This window comes from Mirounga angustirostris, unplaced genomic scaffold (assembly GCF_029215605.1).
Source record: "Mirounga angustirostris isolate CCGP_5_RB_7025 unplaced genomic scaffold, mMirAng1.0.hap1 SCAF_8, whole genome shotgun sequence".
Lineage (NCBI taxonomy): Eukaryota > Metazoa > Chordata > Mammalia > Carnivora > Phocidae > Mirounga > Mirounga angustirostris.
The window spans coordinates 39233587-39253423 of record NW_026991716.1 but is presented as its reverse complement, the minus strand read 5'-3'; the positions used below and the strand labels follow the sequence as shown (position 1 = coordinate 39253423).

General features: G+C 52.5%; 1 protein-coding gene across 1 annotated transcript in view; it reads right to left on the bottom strand.

Moving 5' to 3' along the window:
• TTBK1 (tau tubulin kinase 1) overlaps positions 1–8120 on the bottom strand; it is a 35796-nt gene extending 27676 nt beyond the window's left edge. Inside the window, exons 1-7 of the mRNA XM_064597626.1 lie at positions 7967–8120; positions 2949–3096; positions 2524–2597; positions 2211–2351; positions 1105–1209; positions 624–689; positions 49–141 (exon numbers count right to left, since the gene is read on the bottom strand). Coding sequence (XP_064453696.1) covers positions 49–141; positions 624–689; positions 1105–1209; positions 2211–2351; positions 2524–2597; positions 2949–3096; positions 7967–8074 — 735 coding nt within the window. The 5' untranslated portion in view covers positions 8075–8120. The remainder of the gene's footprint in view (positions 1–48; positions 142–623; positions 690–1104; positions 1210–2210; positions 2352–2523; positions 2598–2948; positions 3097–7966) is intronic.
• Between the last annotated feature and the right edge of the window lie 11717 nt (positions 8121–19837).

Here is a 19837-nt window from a genome sequence, read left to right as displayed (position 1 = left end):
GCCCCCACGCCCCCTCCACCTCCTCAGACCTAGCTGCACGGGGCTCACCTTATCCTTGATCTTCCTCCAGGGCAGCTGGCCCACTGCAAACTCCACCAGCATGTAGAAGAGCGACCACAGGTCATCATGGCGGCCCATCTCCTGAGGGGAGGGGGGTGCGGCGGCGAGAGGAGTCACCCACAGCTCTCAGGTCTTTCCCTGGGACTGGGGGGGGCTGACCCTTCTTGAGGGGGATATCTCAGAGAGGCCTGACACCCAAATCCCCATGGGCGGAGCTGAGGTCTCCCTGAAACCACGGCTCTATCCCTGACCCTCCAAAATGCATAGAATCCCAGTGTCAAAACTTCTGTCCATGCTTCTGCACCCCACACAGACTAATGGTGTGACCAGAGAGGAGGGAATCCCCCAAAACAAGGACGAAGGTGAAGTCATGGGGAGATGGCAACAGAGCCTTCTTCCAGCCACGGTCTCTGGCATGGCAGCTCCCAGCCCCTGCCCCGTACTTGTCTCCCCACCTCGACGGCTGCCCGCCCTACCCTCTTCCTCAGCTGCACACTCTGCCCCTGCCCCTGGCCCTACTGCCGCCCCCGCTCCTCACACTCAGGCGCGGCTCTGCCACTCACCCGGTTCTTGTGGGCATTGACTGATGCATAACGAACAGTCCCTCGAAACCCGGCCACATTCCGGGGCTGCAAAAGGGAGAACACAGCAGGACCCTCACCCAACGCCCCTGGCTTCAGCCACATCTCCACCCGGCTTCCGGAGCCTAACTCTGCCTACTTTACCCCTGACTCCCTCCCCCTCCCCAAGCCTGCCACACCAGCCCCAGTCCTGCCCCTGCCTCCTGACCCTGATCACTGCCCCTGTGTCCATCCCTAACCCGGGTGGGCAGCCAGGTCACAGGGTGTGGATCACAGGGTGAGGCTATGGCATCTGCCCAGAGCCCCAGGAGCCGGGGGACGGGCTGAGTGTAGACCGGGCTGGGTGCGGTTATGCTGAACCCAGGCCGGGCCTGCTTAGGCAGCTGCAGGAAAACTGATGAAGGGTCCCCGGGTCGGGCAGGCAGCAGGGCGGCCAGGGACCCCTGCGCGTGGCGGTACTCACGGGCCGAACGTCCCCCGTGGTGTTGGTATACTGCCGGGCCAGCCCGAAGTCCAACATGTAGCACTTTCTGTAGGTGGAGGGCAGCCTGCCCATGGCGAAGTTGGACTGCGGAAGACGGGAGCTATGACCGTGGGGCTCCAACCCCACCCGGCCCACCTCAAGGGCCACCTTAAGTAAACACCACCGTGGACCGCAGGTTGTCGTATCCCATCTGAGAAGTAGGGGGGATCACCCTCATCTTAGAGATGAGGATACCGAAGGTCAAAGAGCTGATGTGGCTTCTCCAAGACCACACAGCAGGGGATGACCCAGCTGGGGGTTGAAATGAGGTGTGTGTCCAGCCCTCAATCCTTGGGACGCCCCGGTAGGGCCATGTGGCTTAGTGACACTATCCTGCTCTGAGGCAGCAGAAGACCCGTGTTGTTCTTGCTGTGTGACCTTGGGCCATTCAGCCAGTCTTTCTGGACCTCAGTTGTCAGCCCTTATTTAAAATGGAGGTCTTTAGGGCGCCTGGGTGGCTCAGTTGGTTGGGCGACTGCCTTCGGCTCAGGTCAGGATCCTGGAGTCCCAGGATCGAGTCCCGCATTGGGCTCCCTGCTCAGCGGGGAGTCTGCTTCTCCCTCTGACCCTCCCCCCTCTCATGTACTCTCATTCTCACTCTCTCAAATAAATAAATAAAATCTTTAAAAAATAAAATAAAATGGAGGTCTTTACAACACCGGATCCAAGATGCCACACCATCAGCTACTTGGAATTCCTTACCAAGCCCAGCCCCTCCGTCCCTTTCTCTAGAGATTCCTCTGTGTTTCCCCAACCCCTGCACCTTCCGAAGTTCAAGGACTAATCAGGGCAGGGGTGAGGGAGAAGAGAAGAACAGAGGAGAGATGTGGGCCAGGGGCAGGCTGGGGTGTGTGCTCTTGGCAGGCAGGGGAGAGGAGGAGAAGGGGCTTGGGGCCGAGAGCAGGAGGAAGGAGCAGGTAGAAGAGGCTTTTCCTGCCCCAACCACTGCTCTGGAGGAGAAACCATGGGACCCAGAGAGGGAGAGGTGGCTGGGGGGGGGGGGGGGGATGTGCTTTGGAGGAGGGGCCAGGTAGGGCAGCCCTCACCGGCTTGATGTCACGATGCAGGAAGCCCACAGAGTGGATGGCCTCAATGGACTCCAGGATCTGCTTGCCCAGCCGCAGCGTGGTGCTCAGCGTGAAGGTGCCTCGCGGCTGGCTGCGGCGCAGGTCGGCCAGGTTCCGGCCCTGGGGGTGGAGGTGGGGGCTGGCTAGGCTCGGCTGCCCTGCCCCCCTCCCCGCTGCACCACTGTGACACTCTGCCCAGCCTCATCCCCAAAGGTTTGTGCCCACTCCCCACTCCAGCGGTCACAACCCAAGCTTCTGGGGGAGAGTGGAGGGAGGACCCCACGGGACTCACCTGGAGCTGCATCACCACGTAATTAAACTTCTCATTCCGGCCACAGCCAATGAACCTGCACACGTGGCTTTTCCCTGTGGGGCACAGACAGGGGTCTCCCAGCTCCCACTCCTTCTTCCTCACTTCCCAATCCTCAGGTGTCTCCAGTGCGCTCTTGATTCCCGGTCCCATGACTCCTCACCCCACCTCCCCCTGCCCCTCTCCCCATCACCACCCTTTAGACTCTGGCCCCATCTCACCATGCCCATCAGCCCTCCCTTGGCCCCAGACTCCAGCTGGCACCTCTCCGCTCCCCTCCTCCTGCCCCTCTCCCCATCACCACCCTTTAGACGCTGGCCCCATCTCACCATGCCCATCAGCCCTCCCTTGGCCCCAGACTCCAGCTGGCACCTCTCCGCTCCCCTCCTCCTGCCCTTGACCAGCACCTTGAAGCTTTTTGAGCACAGCCACCTCCATCTTGAGGACCTGCTTGGGCTGCTGGGCTGACTCCACCTTGAGGGCCACGTTCTCCCTGGTCAGCAGGTCCATGGCCTCGTAGATCTCACCAAAGCCCCCGCCCCCGATCTTTTTCAGCTACGGAGATGGAAGAAGGGGATAGGAAACACGGGGATCAGGCTCAGCAGCTCCTCATCCCATCCGTTGCCGGCTCATCCCCTTTATTGGTGGCAGTAGGGCTAGCCTTGAAGGGGAGGACCCTGTGTCTGCCTCCCTTGCCCCACCCGCCATTGCCCCTTCCTCCTCTCCTAGTGCTGGAGACAGCTCAGCCCATGGATGTGCGCGCACGCGCGCTCACACACACACACACACACACACGGCTAGATGTCAGAGTGGGAGGTGGGAGAGGGTATGAGACCTCTGACTCCACATAGACATGGAGAAGAGCCTGTGTAGGGTTCTGAAGAGATCATGGGCCATCGTGAAACTTTTCTTCTCTGGAAGGACAAGAAATATCACCCTTCCCCTACCCTGCAACTAGACGGAACAACCACCATCCAGAAGGAAAACTATTTCCAGAACCTCCCTGCTTCAGGGTGGATCCTCCAGAGAAGCAGGCCCTTCCTCAGGTGGGCAGTCTCCTGACAGGTGTCATTAAAGGGAGAGAGTAATGGGGCGGGCGGGGGAGAGGGGAGTATTTGGGGAGGAGACTCAGCAAAGGAAGGGTATGCATTGTCCATGCCCATTGCTGAAGCTCACGGCACTCCCTAGACCCCTGGTCAGATGCCCCGAACCAGGGTGAGCCTCCTCTGGGGGCAGGGGGCACGCGGGACCCTGGTGGGAATGCAGGTTCGGAGAGTCCGGCTATTCCCGCCCCCCCCCAGGGGGTGAGGCAGTACAGACCTGACCCTCTAGGCCCTCCTCCTCCAGCATCCCATGGCAGGCAGTGAGAAAAGGCAGAGGGGAGAACTGAGTTGGAGGAAGGGTCAGCCAGGGGAGATGAGCAAAGCTGAGTGATGGGGAAGGATTAAAATCATTTCAAGTCAGAGGCACCGGGGTTCCTGGAGAGCCAATGTGCTGCTGGCAATGATGAGGGACAAGGGGAAGGTGCTGAGTTCTAAGCTGGGACTCAGTTGGTTAAAAAAAATGTAGAGCTCACCTCACGGGTGGCCTGCCTTCGCTGAACATCTTCCAGAACACTCACTTGCCTCCTGTTGGCCTGTTAACTCACCAGCAGAGCTGGGCTTGCTAGGGATTGGGCGGAGGCTGCTCAGATCAGCCGGCCTGTAAACTGACTCTGAGCGTCATGCATCTCCAAGCCCTCCCCTTAGCATTTATTCAGCACTCAGGTCCCATTAGTAGTTTAATGGTGGCTGAAGCACGGGGATGGAGCGGGGAAGGGGGCAGGGCAGAGCCCAGGACTGGGAGTTCCCAGCGGGTTGCCGTTGAAACCATTCCAAGAAAAGACAGAAGGATAAAGGGAAGATTTAGAAGAGGAGTGGACGTCTGGCTGCATCCCGAAGGCTCTTTTGCCCAGGAAGGAGACAAGGGAAAGAGAAAGGAGGAAGGATGGTCTGAAACCAGAGTCTCTCAGTACTTGAGACAAAAGTTAAGTCAGACTCCTAGAAGAATTCCATTTTTTAAAAAATGTTTTAAAGACTTATTTATTTGACCGAGAAAGAGGGAGAGAGCACAAGTAGGGGGAGCAGGAGAGGGAGAAGCAGGCCCCCCGCTGAGCAGGGAGCCCGCTCCGATCCCAGGACCCTGGGATCATGACCTGAGCTGAAGGCAGACGCTTAACCGCTAAACTGACTGAGCCATGCAGGCGCCCCTCCTGGAAGAATTTCAGAATCAGGAGGGGATAGACACAGACTCAAGGAAAGCAGCGGCATGTCTCCCTCTGGAGAACTTTAAACTCAGGAGAGATTCTAGTATCTTCTAGAATCCGTTATGGTTTGTTGTGTGCGAGCATGGGAGAAAGGGGGGAGGGGGAGGGAACAAGAACCACATCTTGGGTTATGTGCTCCAGGCTCTCAGCCATCATCTGAGCTCATCCCCTATGGTTCCTGACAACACAGGTGCAGAAGGTCATAAAAGTCACCATTTTGCACAGAAGGAAAACTAAGGCGCAGGGAGTGAAGTAGTCACAGGTCACACTTGCTAGTAAGCAGCAACGCCAGGTTTCATTTAAACCCAGGCGCTTAACTGCCATATCACAGCAACTGGTGACTGCACAGAGCTTAAAGCTGTGAGTGCTGAGATTCAAGCCCGAATCTGCCAGGCCCCCAAATCCTCACCCGAGGTGGTAAGGAGGGCTCGGGGCAGCCAAGACATTTCCCATACCCGCTGCCCAATTTCCAAGGGTGGTCAATGGTATGTCTTTGCCCTCTTCACTTCCAAACAGAGGCTGTTTCTCCTCCCTTAACCCCCACCTGTTCCACTCCCCCACCCATTGCCAAACCTCCCTGGGACAGCAAGTTGGGGTGTGCACCCACCCACTCACCTAACACCCCTCCTCCCCAGGCCCTACAGACCCCACTTATCCATCGGGCATAGCAGGCACTGTGGCCCATAATACTTTCAGGGCGCCATAAAAATGTTTCAATATTTTTAATTCAGAAGGAAAACAAATGATCTCTTAGGTCAAAACATTTTAATATATAATGTTAATTCATTCCTCTTTATACCAATGCAGTCATAAAATACAATTTTTAGTACTTTATTATAGAGACAGGGGTCCATGAAAGCAAAAGTGCCCAGGGCCCATGGAAGTCATAATGCAGCCCTGTCCACGCCAGGTAACCAGAATGTTCTCTCAATCTCCTTTTGCCCAACCCTATTCCTCCCCTCCTAATTTTTTTCAGGATGCCCTCCCCTGTCAAAGGAGGGCTACTGGAGGGCTAATATGACACAATAGGACAAGCTTTCACTTAGGAGAAGGGAAACCTAGTTTCTTGGCCCAGCTCTGGGTCACCTGGAGTGAGTTTCTTAAATTCTGTGCCTCCACTTTTCCTCCTCTGTCAAATGAAAGAGTTGCTCTAGAACTGGTCACAAAGACTCCTTCGTCTCTGTGCTCCTGATTCTTGGGTGGGCCAATTCTTGGGAAGCAGTACGGCTTAGTGACTGGCCCCCCAGCAGTCAGACAGACCTGGTTCCACCTGGCCATCATGAGAACGTGGCAGGTGAACCAGTCTCTGTACCTGTTTCCACACCTGTGAAAAGGGGGTAATAACATCTATTCCACTGTTTGCTGAGATAATGCATGTAAGACATTTTGCACAGTGTCCGGCAACACTAAGTGCTCAAAACTGAATGCTGTTTTTATTAGCAGTGGTATTGTTTGCTATTCTGATTCTGAGAAGCACTCCTCAAGAAGAGTCAAATGTTCTTATTTGTAAATACTCCACCTAGTGCCACCGCCCCTCCCTTTCTCCAGGCCGGCTCATTTTCTCTTTGGACAGCGTGTTCTTGGTTCCTGAGCTCTGCCTCATGTCTCTGTCCCCCGCCCCTCACGGGGAGTTGGCTGAGGGGAGGCATCTGGCACCCCACCCTTCCTGCTTCTCCAGGAGCCAGGGAGGGAGTGACGGTAAAGAGAGGTCAGTCTGGCAAAGATTGCACACTTGCCCCTTCCCCCAACACCCCCCCCCCCCCCCCCGCACCATGTCTCTCCCTACTCATCTCCCACCACCTCCCTCAAAAAGCAGCAGAAAGTTCTAACCCAAACTCAGTATGGTGTGAACACCATCTTTTTCTCACCTCTTCAGGGCAAAATTCTGCCTCCAATCTGTCAGAAACTAAGCTCTCATGTCAGGGGACCCAGAGGGTTTTTGGAGGAACACTCCTCATTTTGCCAGACCCTCATTCCTTTGATTACCGCCCTGGCTCCTCTTCCCCCCATTTCTGTCCTGTCACTCTCCCTCTCAGGAAGTCCCCTCCGGGACCTAGATGGCCCCTCCCCTTAGCTCTCTGGCCCTCCGGTGCCACCACCTCTCCCAGTCCCAGAGACATCTCAGACAACGCTACCACCTTTGCCCCTGTCCCTGGGCCTTTAGGGAACCTGCCAGAAGGGTAGTTGTTGCCGTGGAGACCAGCTGGCACCAAGGCCCCACTCTCCCCTTAACCCTGCAGCCCAGGTGAGCTGAGCCCCGCCTCCACCTCCCCCACACCTCCACACAGAGGCTCAGTGTAGGCCTGTGTTGTTCTCCCTCCTCTCCTCCAGGCTCTCCACTCAGCCGTGCAGACCCACAAGCTCACACACCATCATCCAGCAATCCACCCGACACCATCCTGCCCCCACAATAAGAGGACACCAGAGAGCTCTTAAGCGACGGAAGGAAAAGGGGGGGGGGGGATGGACAGGGATTGATTTACGATAGGTCCCGCTCCCCAGACACTGCCTTTCCCCCAACCCCTCACATGGTCCCCCTCCCATGCAGGCCCAAACCCCGAGGAGCCTCGGACTACAACTCCCAGCAGGCGGAACAACCCGAAGTCCTGGGCTGGAGGAGCAAGGCACGCTGGGACATGGAGTCTCGGCGTCTTGCACCTGCCGCAGGAACCAGTGAGGGGAGGAGGGTGGAAGAAGATGGAGTGCGCCTGCGGTGGGAGCGCCCGCAAGGCCTCTTTCCCCGAAGCCAGGCCTTTCTGTCCTCTGCGGAAGCGGAGGGACACGTGCTCGCTCCCTGCCCTTCTCCAAGGTCCGGCAACGAAAGAGCCCCCGCCCCCACCCCGCCCGCCTCCCCCACAGAGCTCTGCAGCCCCTGCTCAGGCTGGGCCCGAGCAACGTGCCCTGGCCGGGAAAGGGGTGAGCCACGGCGCTGGGAGAAAGCGATTGTCCACAAGTGAACGCCGGAACAGTGACGGCAAGCAGAACGCAGATGACCTCGGGGGCACCTCCCTCTTAGGGGAGAGGAGTTGGGGGCAACTGTTTTAACAGGTCTCCGGTCCTCTCCTCCCCTCCCCTCCCCTCCTCTCCCCGCCCCTCCCTTGGCCCCGCCGGGTCACTCACCACCTTCCAGCGGTCCTTGACCACGTAGTTGGCCGGCAGTATGTCGGCCTGCTCCCCTCCCCCACTCATGTTGGTTTCGTCCTTAAGAGCGGCCGCTAGGCACTGCATCCGCCAGCCGGAGGGAGGGGTGTCCGCAGGGCCTGCCCTGGGGGGGCCATCTACCTGGGGGAGTGGGGAGGGGCTGTGAGTGGGGCAGGCCACGCACCCGGGACCGGCTCGCAGATACGGAGGAGGGGAGCGCCATTCTCCTGGCAGGCATCCTTCCCGGCCCGCTGGGCAGATGCTCCAGGGGTTACTGGGGGAAGCACTGTGTAAACACCCAGGTGGAGGTCAGAAGAGAAGACAGAAATACTACCCACGGGAAGGGAGACACAGACTACAAACTGGGGATGTGAAACCCAACAACAGGACGCACATGTTGAAAAAAGGAGAGGAAAATGCCAAGCGAACAGGCTATGGGGACAGCATTTCCCAAAGAGAGAGATGCTAATGTGGAGGAGACTTGCTAACTGCCCCCAGGGAGGGGCATACAAATCTAGGACCCATGCTTGTGTAGGGGACACCTGGGCCAAGAAGGACCCGTCTGAGTGACTTGATCCGAGGCTCCCCCAACACCCACACATTCCTATGCAGAGGTGCCACCAAATGCCAATGGAGCTGTGCATCTGAAGCTTACTAAAAGGGGAGACCTGCCGACCAAGGGGTGACCCATGGGAGACCCACTCCAGAGTGATGCTAATCAACCGCGGGACTCGGGATAATCAAGAAAATGAGATACACAGCAGCCCCTGGGGGTGGTGCTAAGTGAGGATGATGCAGTGTGTGAGGGACACACCATTCTCAGGGGTGAGCCCAACTCACTGACAGCCGTGGGGTTCAGAAGCAAGGATGTGAGCCATGGGGTGAACATAAGGTGATGGCTCAGCACATGGATTTTAGAGGGACCGCAAACCTGCGGCCACTCCAAGGGAGAGAGACAGGCTGAACTGGGTGGTGGTTTGGGGGGGCGCGTCTTGGGGACAACAGGGAGTGGGATGGGTCTAACAGGAGGCAGGAGGAAGGTCGGGGTGGGCGTGTGCTGAGAGAGCTCCGACCACACCTTCTGTCTGCTCCAGAACAAGGAGAATGGCACTGGCATAGAGGTAGAAGTTGAATATCAAAGAGAGTGTCCTGAGCGTGAGGCTTGGGAAAGCCCGCCAGTGTTATCCAGGGAAATAAATGTGTGTGCACGTGTATGCGTCTGCGTGCGTACCCGCACGTGTGGCCTTCCGCGAGAATGTATATATGTCTTTGTGTGTCTTTGTGTGTGTGTCTGTGCCTGTCCATCCGTCTGCGTGTGCTTGTGCGTGTTATTGTGTCTGTCTGTGATGGGCATGTGTGTAGGCAGGGGGCCGTTTTTTGAGATTTCTGTCAAACCCATACAGGATTGGAACCAGGATCTTCTCTTCTCTTCTTTCCCCCTACACTTTGGATAAGAACACTGCTCTGCCCTCACAGGGACCCTGGACAGTCACAGCTGGAAGGCAGTTAGTTACTCCAGCTGGGGACGAGGTGGGGTGGAAGGGAGGTGGGGAGGAGGAAAGTGACTAAGGTATCTATGGATGGGGCCGAAACTCCATAAACCTGTTTTTCCTTGGGATGGGGATATTTCCCCCAGGCTCCTGTGTCTAGTCATCCTGATACAGGGGGCAGTGTGGGATAGTAAAGGCATAGAAACAACCTTTAACAGGTCATGGTGCGCCATGAGGGTCATGTGGAGAACAGGTCTTCATGCAGAGGGACACTGTCACTCTTGTCCTGTCTTTCTTCAAGTGACTCAGCTGACTCATTCCTCCAACCCACCCAACTTCAGAGCATCAGAACTGTGGGGATGCCGAATAGGCCGCTGCCCACCTTCTGTCAAAGTGCCATGTGGGGCATCAGGAATTCAGAGGGCAGTGAGAGCAATGGCAGGATAAAGGGAGAGGTAGGGGGTGGGGGATTCTGGAATAAAGGTGGAAACAAGTTGAGGACAAGACCGAAGAAGCCATTGAACCAGTAGGGAGAGAGCTTTGTGCAGTTGGTGACCTCTGGTGGGCTTTCCAGCCCTGTGATAGGGGATTCTATAGGTTGATGAGAAAAATGGGGATGCAGCAACCAGTTTCAAGATGGGCAAGCCTAGAAGGAACAGGTGGGGTGGGAAAAGGGAGAGTGGCAGCAGGAGGCTAAATGGGGGTTCCCTGCCTCTTCCTGTCCACCATCCTCACTCTCTGCCTCTGAGGACTGCACTCAGCTTAGACTAGGTTGGATGACAGGCCACAAGAAACTTGGCTGCCCCATTACTGCCCCCTCAGGACCCTTTGGGTATGTGGAGGCATGGGTGTGTCCTGTGAGGGGGCTTGTGGAAGAGGTTTTCATGAATATCTGTCAGACAGTGTAGGGCCAAGTGTGTGGGGGGGGTGGGCAGGGAGACAGGGAGGGAGACACAGCAAGGGAGGGACCTCATCATGGTGTGTGAGTTGAGGTGTTGATGTGTAACTATGCAAGGTGTGAGCCAGGTGTCTGTGGGAATCTGGGAGTGCAGATAAGGGGAGGTGAAGGAGCCCAGTGAGGGATAGTGGGAACAGGTGAAAAGAGATGTGGAAGGAGGCAGAGGGGAAGGGAAGGGATGGGGGGGTGACAGATCTGAGGAGGGGGTTGGGTAAGACAGAAGCAGGTGATGAGCGATCCTGATGGCAGGTGAGGAAGCGGCAGGTCCCCGGGAGGGGCTTCTGGGCACTGCTGAAGGGCTGAGGAAGTAGGTAAGGCAGCTAGCCGGCGGGACGGAGGGAGTGAGGACGACGGAGAGAGGTTATGGAGGCAGCTGGGAAGGACTTGTCAGGGTGACAGCAGGGTGAAGCCGTGGGCATGGGGGGGGTGGGCAGAGGCCGTGGGGGGCCGGTTGGCGAGGGCGGGTGTAGGGGGGGTGGGGGGCAGGGAGCCGTTCCAGGCCTCGGGATGCGGCCCAGGCTGTGTAGGCCAGCGGCGGGCGTCCCGGCTCGGGCGGACACGGCCCAGGGAGGGGGAGCTGGGGAAGGCTGCGCTGGGAGGCGAGCCGGGCCCGAGGCCCGCGGAGCCCGCAGGGGAGCCCCCGCCCCGACCCCGCCGGCCCGCCGCCGGCCCCGCCCCGCCTCACCTGCTCTGTGCCCGCTGCGGCTGCGGCTGCGGCGGCGGAGGCAGCGGCTCGGGGCGGCGCATCCCCCGGGGCCGGGGCGGGGCGGGGGCGGCTCAGTGCGGCGCGGAGCGGCCCGCTCCCTCCGACGGCGGCGGCGGCGGCGGCGGCGGCGGCGGCCTCCCGCCCGGGATCATCCCCGCCCGGCCCGGCCCGGCCCCGATCCTCCTCGGGCGACGGCGGAGGCAGCGGCGGAACGAGGAGCTGCCCACAATGCACTGCGCCGCCAGCATCAGCACCAGCCCTGACATCACCGCCCCACCGCCCGGCTCTTACATCACCGCCCTTTCTCTGACATCACATTCCACTCCGCTCCTCTCTCCACACCTGCAGCCTAGGTTCTCCTCCAGATGGCCCCGCTCCAGCTCTTCGTTTCTCCTCGCTGGTTTCTGCCATTCACTTGACCGCCACCCCCCACCCCGGCGGGGCCCCATCCCTCCTTACCTGTCCCCACAGACCTCATCTGTCTGGATCATCCCTTATCTTCTCTCCTCCCAGCACGTCCCTGTCACTCCTTGCCTGTCCCTATCAGCCTCAGATGATTGCCCCACTGCACCTTCCATGTGTTCATACTTTCTTCTAAACTCCTTTCCCCTCACCTGTACCATCCTTCCATAGTCCTGGTCCCCCATTTCTTCTCACACATCCCTCGCCAAGAACTCACCTCCCCACACGTATGCCTTACCTCCTGGCTCAACCCGTTCCTCTCTGTCTTTGGTCCCTCCTCCCATCTGTTGGCAAATTCTGTCATTCTGCTTACAAATAAGATGCACTCTTTTTATTTATTTATTTTTTTTTTTGAGATTTTATTTATTTGACAGAGAGAGACAGCAAGAGAGGAAACACAAGCAGGGGGAGTGGGAGAGGGAGAAGTAGACTCCCCGCTGAGCAGGGAGCCTGATGAGGGGCTCGATCCCAGGACCCTGGGATCATGACCTGAGCTGAAGGCAGACACTTAAAGACTGAGCCACCCAGGTGCCCCTATTTTTATTTTTATTTTTAAAGATTTTATTTATTTATTTGAGAGAGAGAGCACAGGAGCAGGGGGAGGGGCAGAGGGACAGGCAGACTCCCCACTGAGCAGGGAGCCAGGACATGGGGCTTGATCCTAGGACCTGGAGATCAGACCTGAGCCAAAGGTAGACACCTAACCAAGTGAGCTGCCCAGGCGCCCCAAGATGCACTCTTTTTAAAAAAGATTTTATTTATATATTTGAGAGAGCATGAGAGAGAGCAGAGAGCACAAGCGGGGGTGGGGATGGGGAGGACGGGCGGAGGGAGAGGGGGATGCAGACTCCCCGCTAAGCAGGGAGCCCTATGCGGAGCTCCATCCCAGGACCCTGGGATCATGACCTCAGCTGAAGGCAGACGCTTAACCGACTGAGCTACCGAGATGCACCAAGATGCACACTTTACTGATTTTATTTATTTGACAGAGAGAGACACAGCAAGAGATGGAACACAAGCGGGGGGAGTGGGAGAGGGAGAGGGAGAAGCAGGCTTCCCTGCCAAGCAGGGAGCCCGATGCGGGGCTTGATCCCAAGACCCTGAGATCATGACCTGAGCCTAAGGCAGACGCTTAACCCACTGAGCCACCCAGGCGCCCCAAGATGCACACTCTTTACTGTGACATTAAAAATTCTTCCCAACATGGTAATAATACCATATAGAGGCTATTACCACCCTTTTGACAAATTTGATTACTCAACATTCTCTGAACATACTTTGCACTTTGTCTCTCTCATCCTTTGTGCCTTCAACAAATGCATACTGAGGCCTCCATTAACAACGACAAGCAGCAACCATTTACTCTTGCCAGACACTGTTCTAACTTTACACATATTAACTCATTTAATCCTCATAACAACCCAGTACTAATGTTACACCCGTTTTATAGAGGAGGAAACGGAGATACAGAGAAGTTGAGTAATTTGCCTTAGGTTACACAGCTAGCAAGTGGCACAGCTGGGATTCAAACCCTGGCTTCAGAGTCCATGCTCCTAACCATGATGCTGGGAGGAAGGACCATTGAGTCAGCAAGACCACTCAGAGGAGGTGCAGTCCACTGGAATTTGAAGGATTAGGAGTTTTGCAACAGACAAGTGGGGCCAGGGCAGAGGGTGGGAGAGACTTCCAAGCTGAGAAGACGGCATGAGGTGAGCTGGGGGTGGGCATGCACAAGATCATGTAGGGCCCTGTGCACCATGCTAAGAAGATTGGATCTTCTCCACTTAGTTTTTGGGAGCGTAGTGGATAGTGTCATGAGCCAACCAGATCCCCCTCCAGAATCTAGGTACTCATTCCTTCAGCTGCCTGGGGTGCTGAAGTCTGAGTGCTCTCAGCTGACTCCCTCTCTGGAAATTGCCCCTGGCCAAGGATGCTGCCTCACTCAAAATCATGCACCCATTCTGGTGCAACCCATATCCAACTGATGATCAGCCTGTGAGGACAAAGGCCTAGCCCCCTCACCCCAACTCAGGACATTTCTGAAGGGACATCCATTTTCTTTTTTCTTTTTTTCCAAAGATTTTATTTATTTTTTAGAGAGCGAGCGAGAGAGAAACAGCATGAGAGGGGAGAGGGTCAGAGGGAGAAGCAGGCTCCCCGCTGAGCCGGGAGCCCCATGTGGGACTCGATCCCAGGACCCTGGGATCATGACCTGAGCCGAAGGCAGACGCTTAACCATCTGAGCCACCCAGGCGCCCAGGACATCCATTTTCAAAACTCCTGATATGGTCAGCTGAGGCTTCTGTTGAGGCTGCATTAAAGCTCTGCCCAATCCTGCTTGCTTCACTCCTTCACAGATGTTGATCTTCAGACTACTTCCCGATCAACTTCTTGCATGATCCTCTCCATCTCAGAGTCAATGTCAGGGGAACTGGAACTTCAGACAGGAAATCACTGAAGAACACAGCCTGATCTGAGTATTGAGTTAGGATTCTAGGTTGACAATTTTGTCCCCAGTACTATAAAAATGTAGGTCTAGCTTACAATTGTTTCTGATGAGAAAGTGGCGATTATCCTTATCTTTGTTTCTCTGTATGTGATATCTGTTACTCCTGTGGCTACTTTTAAGATTTTCTCTTTATCACGGTTTTAAAGCTATTTGGTTATGATGTGACTTGACATAGTTTTTTTCATGTTTCCTGTGCTTGGGGTTTGTTGAGCTCTTGTATCTGTGAGTTTATAGTTGTCATCAAGGTTGGAAAAATCTCAGCCATTATTTTCTCAAATATTTTTTCTGCCTTCCCTTTCCTTCAGAGACTCCAATTACCCACTTGAAGTTTTCCACAGCTCACCGATACTTTGTTCCTTTTTTCCCCAGTCTTTTTTATTCTCACTGTGTTTTGTTTTGCATAGTTTCTACTGCTAAGTATTCAAGTTCATTAATTTTATCTTTTGCAGCATCTGAGCTGGTATTAATCCCATCCGATGTATTTTTCATTCTAGTTTACATCTCTAGAAATTTAATCTGGGTCTTTCTTTTTTCTTTTTTCTTTTTCTTTTTATTTTTTTTTTAAGATTTTATTTATTTATTTGAGAGAGAATGAGAGAGAGAGCACATGAGAGGGGGGAGGAGCAGAGGGAGGAGCAGACTCCCTGCAGAGCAGGGAGCCCGATGCGGGACTCGATCCAGGGACTCCAGGATCATGACCTGAGCCGAAGGCAGTCACTTAACCAACTGAGCCACCCAGGCGCCCTTATTTTTTATTTTTAAGTTTTATTTATTTTTGAGAGAGAGAGAGTGTGTGTGTCTGGCATGAGCCAGGGGAGAGGCAGGGGACGAAAGGGAGAGTCACAAGCAGACTCCACACTGAGCACAGAGCCTGACGTGGGGCTTGATCTCACCTGAGCCAAAACCAAGAGTCAGATGCTTAACCAACTGTGCCACCCATGCGCCCCACAATCAGGGTCTTTCAAAAATCTTTCATGTTCGATTTTTCTTCTAACTTCTTAAGCATATGTAATACTTATAGTAACTATGTTAATGTACTTGCCTACAAATTTTATTATCTGAATAATTTCCGCTTTCAATTGATCTTTCTTCTCACTCTGGGTCATATTTTTCTGCTTCTTTCCATACCATAATTTTTTTATTGGATGCAAAATAGTGTGAATTTTACTTTGTTGGGTTTGTGTTTTTGTTTATATACAATATTTTTATATTTTAGCAAATATTCTTTTTTTTTTTTTTAAGATTTTATTTATTTATTTGACAGAGAGAGACACAGCAAGAGAGGGAATACAAGCAGGGGGAGTGGGAGAGGGAGAAGCAGGCTTCCTGCTGAGCAGGGAGCCCGATGCGGGGCTCGATCCCAGGACCTGGAATCATGACCTGAGCCAAAGGCAGACGCTTAACGACTGAGCCACCCAGGCGCCCTATATTTTAGCAAATATTCTTAAGCTTTGTTCTAGAATGCAACTAATTTACTCAGAAACAGTTTGATCCATTAAGGCTTATTTGTTAAGCTTTATTAGGTGGGACCTAAGTAGCTTCTAGTCAAAGGATCATTATCCCCACCTCAGAGGCAAAAGGCTTCAGCATAATTTACCTCATGCCCCATGAATTATGAGGTTTTCCACATCGGCTGGAGGGAACAGGCACTTTTTCCATTGCTCCGTGAGCTCTGGAGATTGTTCACTTTGCTGCTTTCAGGTGGTTCTTTTCCTGCCTCAGCGAGTTTCCTCACACACATGTGCTGATCGGTCTGAAACCGACTGTCGCAGAGATCAGTCTGAAGGTTCCAAAGCTTTCTCTTCTGTCCTGTGCTCTGTTCCACACACCAGCTGCTTTGGCCTCCGTGGACTCACCACTCTGTCTCCTCAGCTCCAGGAGATGGCTGGGCTCAGCCTGGGTTCCTCCTGCTAGAAGCCCACAAAACCTGCAGGCAATATGCTGGGGCAAACAAAAGCTCACCTGGCTGTTTTCGGTGTTTTGGGGATCGCTGTCTGGCACTGCCTGATGGCCAATGTTCAAACATCATTGTTTCATATATTCTGCCCAGTTTTTTGCTTGTTAAACATGGGAGGCTCGACAGCAAAGGAAACCATCAGTAAAATGAGAAGGCAATTTATGGAATGGGAGAAAATGCTTGCAAATCATAGATCTGATAAAGGGTTAATATCTGAAATATATCAAGAACCCATCCAATTCAATAGGAAAAAAAGAGAACAGTCCACATTAAAAATGGGCAGAGGATCTAAATAGACATTTTTCCAGAAAAGACTTACAAATGGCCAATAGGTACAAGAAAATGTACCATACTCCCCAAAGCCATCTATAGACTCGGTGAAATCCCTATCAAGATTCCAATGACATTTTTTACAGAAGTAGAAAAAACAATCCTAAAATGTATATAGAACCACAAAGACCCTGAATAACTAAAGCAATCCTGAGAAAGAAGAATAAAGTGGGAAGCATCACACCTTCTGATTTCAAGGAATGTTATAAAGCTAGAGTATCAAAACAGTATGGTGCTGGCATAAAAACAGACATATAACAAATGGAACAGAATCAAGAGTGCAAAAATAAATCCATGCATATATGGCCAACTGATATTTGACAAGGGAGCCAGGAATACTCAGTGAAGAAAAGACAATTTCTTCCATACAGATGGCCAATAGACATATGAAAAGATACTTAAGATCACTAATTATCAGGGAAATGCAAATCAAAACCACAATGAGATATCACCTTATACCTCAGAAATGGCTCGTATCAAAAAGACAAAAAATAACAAGTGTTGGCGAGGATGTGGAGAAAAGGGAACCCTCATGCACTATTGGTGGGAATGTAAATTGGTGCAACCACTTTGGAAAACAGTATGGAGGTTCTTCCAAAAACTAAAAATAGGGGCACTTGGCTGGTTCAGCTGGTAGAGCATGTAGACTCTTGATCTCAGGATTGTAAATTTGAGCCCCATGTTGGGTGTAGAGGTTACTCAAAAATAAAATGTTTAAGGGCACCTGGGTGGCTCAGTCGTTAAGCATCTGCCTTCGGCTCAGGGCATGATCCCAGGGTCCTGGGATCGAGCCCCGCATCGGGCTCCCTGCTCCGCGGGAAGCCTGCTTCTCCCTCTCCCACTCCCCCTGCTTGTATTCCCTCTCTCGCTGTGTCTCTCTCTGTCAAATAAATAAATAAAATCTTTAAAAAAAATGTTTAAAAAGAATGAAACCTTGCCATTTGCAACAATGTGGATGGAGCTAGAGAGTACTACACTAAGAGAAATAAGTCAGTCAGGGGAGTCTGGGTAGCTCAGTCAGTTAAGTGTCTGACTCTTGGTTTCAGCTCAGGTTGTGATCTCTGGGTCATGAAATCAAGCCCCACGTCTGGCTCCATGCTAAGCTCGGAGTCAGCTTGAGATTCTTTCTCCCTCCCACTCCCTTCCCCTTTGCTCCTTCCTCTGCTTGTGCAACCCCCCCTCTCTAAAATAAATAAACAAAATCTTAAAAAAACACAAACCCTAAAAAAATAGAAGTACCATATGACCCAGTAATTCCACTTCTGGGTATTTACCTGAAGACAATGAAAACACTAATTTAAAAAGATATAAGCACCCCTGTAGTTCATTGCAGTATTATTCACAAGAGCCATGATATAGAAGCAACCTAAGTGTCCACTGATACATGAATGGACAAAGAAGATGTGGGGCACCTGGGTGGCTCAGTTGGTTGGGCGTCTGCCTTCGGCTCAGGTCAGGATTCCAGGGTCCTAGGACCAAGCCCCACATCAGGCTCCCTGCTCAGCAGGGAGTCTGCTTCTCCCTCTGCCTGCCCCTCCCCCTGCTTGTGCTCTCTCTCTCTGTGTCAAATAAATAAATAAAATTTTTAAACAAACAAACAAACAAAAAGAAGATGTGGTATATAGAGACAGTGGAATATTACTCAGCCATAAAAAAGAATGAGATCTTGCCAGCCACTTGTGACAACATGGATGGACCTAGAGGGCATTATGCTAAGTGGAATAAGTCAGACAGAGAAAGACAGATACTGTATGATCTGATTTATATGTGGAATCTAAAACAAACAAATTTAAAAAACCCAACTAAAAGAGAAACAGACTCCTAAATATAGAGAACAAACATGGTTGCTGAGAGGGGAAGGTGGTAGGAGAATGGACAAACTGGGGGAAGGGGAGTGGGAGATACAGGCTTCTAGTTATGGAATAAGTCATGGGGATGAAAGGAAGAGCACAGGTAATATAGTCAATGGTACTGTAATGGCATTTTATGGTGACAGAGGGGAGCTATGTTTGTGGTGAATATACATCTAGACTTGTCCAGTCACTATGTGGTACACCAGAAACTAATGTAACATTGTGTGTCAACTATACTTCAATTAAAAAAATTTTGAGGGCGCCTGGGTGGCTCAGTTGGTTAAGCGACTGCCTTCGGCTCAGGTCATGATCCTGGAGTCCCGGGATTGAGTCCCGCATCGGGCTCCCTGCTTGGCAGGGAGTCTGCTTCTCCCTCTGACCCGCCTCCCTCTCATGCTCTCTGCCCCTCATTCTCTCTCTCTCTCAAATAAATAAAATCTTTAAAAAAAAATTTTTTTTTGAAAAGACAGTCTCTTCAATAAATGGTACTGGGAAAACTGGATATTCACATATAAAAAAAGCGAAAGTAAATCCCTATTTTATACCACTCACAAAAATTAACTCGGATTAAACTTTTTTAAAATTTCTTTCTTTGTTTTTGGTTTTTTTTTAAGATTTTATTTATTTGTCAGAATGAGAGAGAGCACAAGCAGGGGGAGTGGCAGGCAGGAGAAGCAGGCTCCCCGCTGAGCAAGGAGACTGGACCCTGGGATCATGACCTGAACTGAAGGCAGACGCTTAACAGACTGACCACCCAGGTGTCCCTCTTTTTCTTTTCTTTTATTTTTTTAAGATTTATTTATTTGAGAGGGAGAGAGAGAGAGAGAGAGCACGAAAGCAGGGGGAGGGGCAGAGGGAGAGAGAGAGAATCTCAAGCAGACTCTGAGCTGCGCACGAAGCCTAACATGGGGCTTGATCCCGCGACCCTGACATCAGGACCTGAGCCAAAACCAAGAGTCAGATGCTTAACTGACTGGGCCACCCATGTGCCCCTCTAATTGTATTAAAGACTTAAATGTCAGACCTGAAACCATAAAACTCCTAGAAGAAAACATAGGGAAAAAGCTCCTTTGCATAGTTATTGGCAATGATTTTTTTAAAGATTTTTTATTTATTTATTTGAGAGAGAGAGACAGAGATAGTGAGAGAGAGCACGAGTGGGGAGGAGAGGGAGGAGGAGTGGGAGAAGGAGACTCCCTACTGAGCAGGAAGCCCAATGCAGGGCTTGATCCCAGGACCCTGGGATTATGACCTGAGCCGAAGGCAGATGCTCAACTGACTGAGCCACCCAGGTGCCCCGGCAATGATTTTTTTAATATGACATGTGAAGTACAGTCAACAACAAGAATAAATAAACAAGTGGGACTACAACAAACTAAAAAGCTTCTGCACAGCAAAAAAAAAAAACCCCAACCCCCACCCCCCAAATCAGAAAAATGAAAAGACAACCTATGGAATGGGGAAAAAATACGTGTAAATCATATATCTGATAAGGGGTTAATATCCAAAATATACAAAGAACTCATATAACTCAATAGCATAAAAAAACCAAATAATCCAATTAAAAATAGGCAAAGGACCTGAA